Genomic DNA, 10,208 nt, shown 5'->3' with positions numbered 1-10,208 from the left:
CATTGGTTTTTGTTCAACTTTGGTAAAAATTGTATTTACATGACATGTATGAAAATGTTTAGGAAATAAAGTTCTTATTACCTTATACATTTTTAGCTTGACTATTCGAAGAATAGGGGAGCTATCCTACTCGCCCCGGCGTCGACATGAGCGTTAGCGTGAGCGTGAGCGTCACACAAATGTAAAGTTTGCGTACCATTACAAATATTTTCAAAGTCTATTGAGATATTGCTTTTATATTTTGCATACTTTTAACCATCATGACCCCAGTCTGTAAAAAGTTGAAGGCAACTCTATCAAGCATTTTGACTGAATTATGGCCCCTTTTCAACTTAGAATATGCTTATTGTAATGTTTGCGTACCACCCCAAATATTTTCAAAGTCCATGAGATATTGCTTTCATATTTTGCGTACTTGTTTACCATCATGACCCCAGTCTGTAAAAAGGAGCATTTTGACTGAATTATGGCCCCTTTTCGACTTAGAATATGCTTATTGTAATGTTAAAGTTTTACTCATAGCTTATATTATACTATCAAGCACTGAGAATAGTCGAGCGCGCTGTCAACTGACAGCTCTTGTAATACATGTTTTGAACGGACAACAGACACATTTAATTTTAAGTCCAAATAGACACTGAAGTTGTATCGACTTTTATATATCCCTTAAACAAAATGAAAGTTGACGTAACCATGGTGACTGTAGTACATAACTCTACTTAAATTAAGCGTGTTTTCATTTTCAGATTTTTTTGTTTATTTCGCGTTTTATGTATTTGTAACGTAAAATTTCAGTCACAGTACATAACGTTTTCCCCTTTTACCTGACTTGAATCATTAGAAAAAATGCGCGAAAATTGATAATGAAATTTTAGGCATTTTCTGTTGAATTATTATGCCATTAAACAAATCAAATCTATTAAACACTAATATAGCGAATTACGATTGCACAAAATGGCTTCCGTATTTAGTGCAGGTAATCGATCGCGATTTTTAGAGCGCGAAATTCCAATGAAAGGTGATACACTTTGCATTGTTAAAGGTTTTTTAATTTATTTTGAGGAAAAGTGAACTTCCAAAGTTAACATTATGGCTGCGGCTTTAGAACTGTCGTCCATTCGATCCTCACCAGATAAGGTAAATAATGATAATTCACTGAAATATATTTACATTAATTTTTTTATTTATAATTTTTTATTTAAGACATACGTTATGTTAGAATTTTATCACTACGAGATAAGATATAACCATATCTACTTTAACAAATTTTCTTTTCATTTTATGTTTGTTTATTTCATGCTTATTCGTTGCCAAAAATGGTACTGTGAGAGACAACCGGTGACTGATATAGAGTTTATTTCACTGATATAATGCAATATTTAATTAGTAATAGCATAAACTAAAAGTCACTTTTAAAGTGTCTTCAGAGCGACTCGTTTAATGAATTTAGAGTAGAAAGACAAAATTACGATATTCATTTTTTCTCTTTTTTTTCTCGCTGAAACGTTAAACGTTCGAATATCCTCTTTTTATCAATTACAGACAAAATGAAATTTACAAACGTCGACTCTAACACGACCTGATTTATTATCATTCTAAGATATTAAACCACGGGGGCGTTGCGTGGGCGTAAGCTATCAGTACATGTACGCGAACTTTCAGGCGTCTTTTGTCCATCATCCCACGTTTAATATTTTTACTTAAATATCTTATCTTTAACTACTGGTCGGAACTACACCAAACTTTGTCTTAGTATCCTTGCACAATATACTTTAAATTGACCACGTGATGGATCTTTATCAAACTTGGTCTGTGGAGATTTCTTTAAAGTTTGCTCAAATGGCTCTGTTTTGCATCTTTAGGGAGCTGCCAGACCTAAAAACAGGGAAAACATCCTTTAAATAACGTATTCTCATGAGCCATTTGATAGATCTTCATCAAACGTGGTCTCCAGCAGCATTTTATTGATTGTTCTCACATGTATTCGATCGGTCCTGCTTGACCACATTTAGGAATCACTTGATATAAAATAGATACACGTAAGAGCCTCACAACACTCTAGAAATATTGCAATAAAACTAATTTGAATTTATCTTTAAATCCAAGGAATCTGAAGAGACGAACTGCAGTCCCTGTGGTAGAGAGGAAAGGAAAGTTGAAGCTACTAAATTTTGTGCCGACTGCAATGAACATTTGTGCGAAAAATGCGTACACGATCACAAGAAATTTGTAGTGACAAAGACTCACAGAATAACAGGTTAGTGCTGAATGTAACATTTGCGAAGGGCTTGGTGGATGGATGAATGGATTAGTGAAAATTTTCTAATTTTGTCTTTTTTTGCTCACTTGAACTTGAAGTGCTCATGCATGTTAGAGACCGCCATTTGTTTCTTTTGACTTCCAATCCCATAGTTTCATTTTAACATTACGGCGTGCACTACCACCCGTAAATCGAAATATGTACATCTTGTCACATTTTATTTAAGAACTCTCTTAGCTCTACCAAATCTACGAATGAAAACATAATTATGAATAGTATTTTTCGCGTGAACTCTTGACCCTCAATTTTCATCACACAGAAAACCGTTTCTACACATTACATGTAGTCATTTATGTATGAAATATACTTAAGGCACAAACGACTTCAAAAAGGTTCAATATAAAAAATCTCTTCTGGGGTTCGTTTACCGTATGATTTCTGACTAAATACTACTATATTCACAGGTCTTATTTGTAGAAAGTCCCTGTAATTATTTGAATTTGTTGATCTATTAACTGGTGATCGTTTAGGAAAGTTGAACTCCCAACTACTTCCACACTCTAAGTCTGATTTGCTTCAAACATTCACAGATGGTGCGCAGATGACAACAAAGTAAGGATTTTTTTCTGTGAATAGTTGTACTGGAGTTATGATCATTTGACAGTTTTTGCTATATAGAGGGTGGCACAGTTTGTACAAGTACCCGATGGACACAATGCTAGTTTAAATGTCATCTCCCAACTCATAGCCTAGTGATTAAGGTGTCGGCCGTTCAACCGTAAGGTCTTAAGTTCGAGTACCATTTTGGTACTAGTTCACGTCTTTTTCCCAGGAAATAGGCAATGAATTAACTTAATTCTTTCGAAATATTAATTATTATTTTGATAATTCTTTACCAAGAATGTTAGCTGTGAAACTCAGATGAGCGATCTAGGGCCATCATTGCCCTCTTGTTTATGGGTATTGCCAATATTTTCGTGTGAGGCAATTAATATATATATATATACAGAAATCTACTACGTTGTGTCAGCTGCAATGAAATATTTCGAACTGCAGCAAATCATTAAGACGACGAATTGTAGTTACTGCATCCTGGTTAGGGGACTTGGATCGGTTCCAGCTGAAAACCATGGCAGTGGATCTATAGCGTGTTAACGCGAGAACCAGAAAACATGTATATTTCATTTATGCCAAAGACACACATTGGCAAATGCTCGATTGAATCAACATTTAGTTTTTATTCAATGTAGCGAAAGAAAAGCCACCGAGTGTGACGCCGAGACAAAAACTGACGGACAAATGTACGCACCACGAGGGCAAGTTACTGGAGCTATTCTGTGGGGATCACGACGAACTATGTTGCAGTGTATGTGTAGCCGTCGGCCACAGGTCTTGTTCCGACGTCGTCTATATCCCACAGGCGGCCACCGGAGTGGAAAGCAGCATAGAGTTACTTCAGGTTTGCTGATACTTTTGTCAATTTTAGTACCAAATGATATTTCAGTGCACTTTAATTATGACGTGTTTATATTTTTCCAAAGCCTCTCTCTTAAAAAAAGTACTTGTTACTTATATAGAAATCCTGTGATTTGATTCCCAATAAAATACAATCATTTCCGGTTTGAGCATTAACCAGACAAAGTATAAGGGTAGATCTCCTGGGAGCACATAACACAGCAAACTCTGTCCAAGTCATACATCGTAATGTAAGGGTAAAAATTGTAGGGTGTGGGGTGGGGAAAAGGATAAATTTAAGGTACCACATCATTATACCAAATGAAATTATTGTGTAAGTTAAAACATTCTCTTCCACTTTATGACTACAAGGAATACACGTTTTAGTATCATTCCCCGTATACAATCCGAAACATCTGTATTTGACAGGGGCAAGTAATCCAGGTTATACAGGCCTGTTTGGCAAATTAAAATTTAAAAAGGATATATTTTATGTTTAAGGTGAAAGATGCTATACTTAAAGTGAAGGCTGAAGTTGACGTGCTCCGGAATCAGCGGATGGAGAACCAGCGCCATGTGCAGCAGCAGAAAGAGGATATCATCAACGCCATCTTGGACATGCGCATTAGGATAACGGATATCCTAGACAAGTTAGAACATACTGCAAGACATGAGCTCCAAGACAGGTAACGGATATCCTATATAAGTTAGAACATACTGCAAGACATGAGCTCCAAGACAGGTAACGAATATCCTAGATAAGTTAGAACATACTGCAAGACATGAGCTACAAGACAGGTAAGGGATACCCTAGATAAGTTAAAACATACTGCAAGACATGAACTCTAAATCAGGTTACAGATAGCCTAGGTAAGTTAGAACATACTGTAAGACATCAGCTCTAAGACAGGTAACGAATATCCTAGACAAATTAGATCATACTGCAAGACATGAGCTCCAAAACAAGTAATAGATATCCCAGATAAGTAAGAACATACTCAAAGCCATGAGCTACAAGACAGGTAACGAATATCCTAGACAAATTAGAACATACCGCAAGACATGAACTCCAAGACAGGTAACAGATATCCTAGATAAGTTAGACTATATTCAAAGACATGAGCTCTAAGACAGATAACAGATATCCTAGATAAGTTAGAATGTATTTAAAGACATGAGCTCTAAGACAGGTAACAGATATCCTTGATAAGTTAGAGCATACTGCAAGACATGAGCTCTAAGACAGGTAACAGTTATCCTTGATAAGTTGGAATATATTCTAAGACATGAGCTCTAAGACTGGTAACGGATATCCTAGATAAGTTAGAGCATACTGCAAGACATGAGCTCTGAGACAGGTAACGGATATCCTTTTGTAAGTTAGAACATACGTCAAGACATGAGCTCCAGGACAGGTAACAGATATCCTAGATAAATTGGAATATATTCTAAGACATGAGCTCTAAGACAGGTAACGGATTTTGTTTGTTTTTGGTTTTAACGCAGTTTTTAGACATTCTGTAACAGTACAAAGCTGTTCTCCGCAAGTAACAGCTAACATGATTAGCAAAAGGTGGAGGGGGACGAATGATTTAAGACACAATGTCTTTTATAAAATCAGCACGGAGAACATACTCCCCGTCCGGTGATCTAACTTGCGATCCGGCGATCCGTAACCAATGCTTTCCCTACTGAGCTAGGCGAGTGGGTTTTTTTTTTGGGGGGGGGGGGGGGGGGGGGGGGGGGATATTTGAAAAAAAAATGAGGACATTTTTCATTGTTTTTAAGCGGAATCAAATCAAGCGGAACTAGTTTATTGAGGGGAATGAACACTATTACATTGAATAAACTCCTACGATCCAAATAACAACATTGTATTCTACTTTGTATCTCAACAGCCAAATCCTGTGGATTTTAAGTTGTGACGTCTTATTTATAGGTATGACGTGGTTATCACTAAGATAGATAATGACGTCAAAACGTGCGAGGATGTTGGTGATACTCTCAGAGGTCTGACATCCAAGATAGAGACGACAACAAACAATGAACCAGAGTTGTTTGTTACACTCAAGAAAGCCAAGAAGAGCCTACAAGAAGGTTATTTGTTGTTTACGTTCACAGCATTACAGCACAGCCTCACAATACGTTAATATCAGATGTGCTGCCCAAATAGATATGTAAAGGAACTTAATGGAAATAGGCTACATTTGTATATCATGTATTTGTTAATCTTCGACAAAAGAGTCCTAAGGATATTGGAATTTAGCTAAAAATTTATTATTATTATACCAGATTTGTTGAGCGCCCTTTTCATATGAAATATACGTTCAAGAGCGATTTACAGTTAAACTTGATACATATCACAGATATGTAGTAAAATCACAAAAACATAGATATGCAATATTAAGACTTAAACTGAAACTGAATAACTTGATTAAACACCCATATATATAAATGATTTATTCGAAGGCGTTTTACATAATAACAAAATAGTTATTATAAAAATATTAATAATTACAATGATAACAATAACAGCTCTTTTGTAACTTACCGCCATTTTACCCCTAATGCCATGCCAGTGCTTAAAGCATTTTGGTACGCCCAGACAGGCTGCATATAGAGGTTCGAATCCCCCGGTTCATGGTGCCATCATATACTGTTTTAGAAAGAAACACCACACACTTCAATGTCACAGTTCCATTTAAAAATTTAGTCAATGGACTGCATTTACTTTTTTCTTTTTAGGCAGTCACCCAGCTTCTTTTTACAAATTTTAAATAACAAAATCAAAGACTTCTTCACAAACTTGAAACAAATTAAACAAATGAACACGTTACCATATAAACTGTATAGAGAAACAAAATTTTAATAATATTCTTAATATCTGCTTTTAAATACGGAATTTTGTTGAGCTCATGTCGTGTGTTGTCCAGTGTGTTAGGCCGACGCACGACGCGCGACAAGATGCACAACGCAACGCGCCTCATTAATACGGCCGACAATTCAACACGACATCGTGACATTAATGTCGTGCGTCATGTCATAATGTCGTGTCGTATCGCATCGTTACGCGCCGTGTCGCGCGTCGTGTCATGGATCCTGACTCGACCTAAAACACGACAGAACATGAGTTGAACAGGATTTCGTAAATGAAGGTAGTTATTCTGATTGTTCTTTCTTTCTGCATGTACAGGAAGGGTAGTGGTAAAGGACATTTCAAAGAACCTTGGGAAAGAACGATTACTGTTTATGGCAGATCGAACCCTCGAAAACTTGTTGAATACGATGACGTCCCTTGGTGAATTTGGGGAGGACACGCACATTTACAAGGCGCAGTTCGAGGGAGAATATAACATTAGTTTATCTTCAGGTACAGAACATTTGTGTTTTTTTGTGTATGTGTCTCTACATATCGATGCCTAAATGTAGTACTGCCGTATCATATGAAATAATGGTGAATATCAAGATTTCTGACCTTTACAACTCAATACAGGAGCAGAATTGTGTTCAAATTCTGTATAAATATTTAACTTACTACAAATTGGCAAGCTGTGAAATAGGTAAACTGTATAATATGTCTTGGATAACAGTCACCACGAGTTATTGCAGTTGAATAAAAGCCAGTTCACGTAAAAGTACACCGAATTAAAAAAAAAATTAGACTAAGTATGAGTCACATTACGAGAGCACACTTCAGATTTGAAAAAAAAAACTGCATTAAATGACTCTTCACATAAATCGGCGGTCCATAGTTGGTACTGTTGATCATTAAAGATGGGCGTTGCTGGGTTTTAAGTATAAAAGATGAGAAAAAAAAAACATTGAAATTTATTTCTAACGTTTTGTAGTAAAACACTTATTAAATATTTTGCCGGTCAAAAGTCAAAACTATCAGCCATCGGTTCTTCGGACTCCAGGTAAACAGTTTTGACTATTGACCGATAAGCCTGTCATTAAATGTATAAAATCTACACAAGAAATGTATAATATTGACCGAGGCGGTACCCATGGCCAGTATGGTAATTTTATACTGCAATTCATATGCAATTGCAGAGATGAAAAAGTTCATAAGTATATGTGTATCAGTACATGAATCAATAGTTTCTGCATCATGAACTTTTGTAGTAAGTTTAAATAGTGATCTTTGTAATCTTCAGATCTCGGTTCAAGTGAGGACAATACTGGTTCAGTATGCTTACCGGACGGTAAGGTAATTGTCACAAATACCCACCACAAAAGGCTCAAACTCCTAAACTCCTCCTGTCGAGTAATTGACCACGTTGACCTACCTGGCAAGCCTTACGCAGTATGTATTGCCAACCCCACCGAGGTGGTCACAAGTTTGAGAGAAGAAAAAGTTCTACAGTTTGTTACGATAGAGAAGAAACTGAAAATTTCCAGGGTAATGAAAGTCGGCGTCTCGTGTTATGGCGTTGCTTGTCAAAATGGGGAAATTTTTGTGGCATGTATCGGCGGACAGTATGAAAATAGACCACAGCTTCGGGTGTACAATATGTCTGGGCGTTTACTGCGTGTCTTTGAAAGAGATACCGACGGAACGCAAATATTTTCTTCCCCGAGAAATTTGGGTATAAGCCCCGACGGTACTATGATTCATGTCACCGACAGAGAGTACGGTGTCATCACAGTTGGTTTGTTAGGCAAAGTCATATCCAGGTACAAGAGTTTTGAATTAGATTCCCCAAGAGGCATTGCCGTTGACCCTGACGGCGATATTTTCGTTTGTGGGCAGAATTCGCACAACGTTGTGCAGCTAAATGCGGCCGGAGAGGAGATTGGAGTAGTTATAAAAGATCGTACCCGTTTATACCGGCCGCAGTCGGTATGTTACATACAGAAAGGCCCAAGGTCTTGGTTGCTTTTAACATTTCTGAAATCAAAATATGTCAAGCTTTATGCTCTAGCATAAAACATTTAAAGAGTTGAAAAACTATCTAGTGAAGCTAAACAAATGTACAGTCAACACTGTAATTTGCAACCAGCAAGGGGAGTGGCAAATCTGACTGCTTAAGGGGACGCATACTTTGAAATTAGAAAAAAGTGGGTGGGGTATTACAAAATTTACCTGCAAAAAAGTACAAGGTTTTGGTAAATGAAATGAATACTGTTTCAACTGTTATAAGTACACAAAGGATTGCTCACTAAAATAAAAATGAGAAAAACTGAAACAAGAAAGTTATTGTTGAATTACATAAGACTTCTTGTGTACATTCAAAGTCAACAATTAAGGCTTTTTGGTGCGAAAATAATAGTGCTTCACTTTGTCCAAACATTTATCAATGTCCTACAGATTCTAATTTAAAGAAAGAATGTGAAATAAGTTCACTGTCTTGCTTTTCATTTCGCATATGTGAGCTAAAACACATTATTTAGTTTGTTTACAAAGTAGTGCATAAGAAAAGATACGGTGGTCAAGGAATGCCACATTCCAAAACAAAAAGAGTATATTCCCCTTATTTATTTTATTTTGTTGGGTTTAACGTCGCACCGACACAATTTTAGGTCATATGGCGACTTTCCAGCTTTAATGGTGGAGGAAGACCCCAGGTGCCCCTCCGTGCACTATTTCATCACGAGCGGGCACCTGGGTAGAACCACCGACCTTCCGTAAGCCAGCTGGATGGCTTCCTCACGTGAAGAATTCTACGCCCCAAATGAGGTTTCGAACCCACATCGATGAGGGGCAAATGGTTTGAAGTCAACGACTCTAACCACTCGGCCACGGAGGCCCCTATATTCCCCTTAATATCGTTACTGAAGTCTAGTGGCTTACAACAAAGGCCTAGAAATGTTGCCATTATTAATTTTTAACTTGGTATTCATGAACTACAATGCACTTAAATATCAAAACACATTCAACAAACTTTTGAAAATGTATTGTCTTAAAAATCCCTAAAATAAGGTATGAAATTTGGTTGAGAGGTCCAATCAATGTGTATATGTGCAAAAGCAACATTCTAATCTTGTTCACAAAAGTTACTAATACACAGCAGGAATGTCAATGATTAAAACTGGACGAATATACAGTTATCCTCACTTTAATGTCATTTATAATTTGTCCTTGAATTCTCCACCATACTTTTCATAACTCTGTTTGCACGAGTTGCACGAGAATGCTGTCATTCACGTAAAAAAAACGGGGTCAAATAAGTTGTAAATGCAATATCATCTAAACGTAATTAATGGATTATGCAGTTCAAGATAAACTTTATCTCATAACGTAACGAACATGTATAATGTTGTAACAACAACTTTACATACACTGATTTAAGTAGCAGTCGGTTTATAAGTGACTTTATTGATTCATTTTGTGTTTTGTTATTGTTGTCAAAAAGTATAACGGAAGTGCCTCACAACTGAAGCGGAAACCAGTTTGATGCGCAAAGTAGTCCACTGTAAGTAATATTTTTTGACAAATGTCCACAGAAATTAATAATTTTCTAATATTAAAGACGAATATCTGAATAGGATT

The 10,208-nt window shown here is 36.6% G+C and overlaps 1 protein-coding gene across 1 annotated transcript; it reads left to right on the top strand.

Annotated features, from left to right (window-relative positions):
* Positions 1-1,018: 1,018 nt before the first annotated feature.
* On the top strand, positions 1,019-9,106 carry LOC123563050 (E3 ubiquitin-protein ligase TRIM71-like). The gene is made up of 7 exons (XM_053525674.1): positions 1,019-1,137; positions 2,107-2,257; positions 3,511-3,719; positions 4,217-4,401; positions 5,655-5,812; positions 6,909-7,085; positions 7,873-9,106. Exons 1-7 carry the CDS (start codon positions 1,090-1,092, stop codon positions 8,643-8,645), a joined length of 1,701 nt encoding a protein of 566 aa, XP_053381649.1. The 5' UTR covers positions 1,019-1,089; the 3' UTR covers positions 8,646-9,106.
* The last annotated feature ends 1,102 nt before the right edge of the window (positions 9,107-10,208 follow it).

The sequence above is a fragment of the Mercenaria mercenaria genome, chromosome 15, assembly GCF_021730395.1.
Source record: "Mercenaria mercenaria strain notata chromosome 15, MADL_Memer_1, whole genome shotgun sequence".
Taxonomy (NCBI): domain Eukaryota; kingdom Metazoa; phylum Mollusca; class Bivalvia; order Venerida; family Veneridae; genus Mercenaria; species Mercenaria mercenaria.
This window is presented reverse-complemented; position numbering and strand designations above follow the sequence as displayed.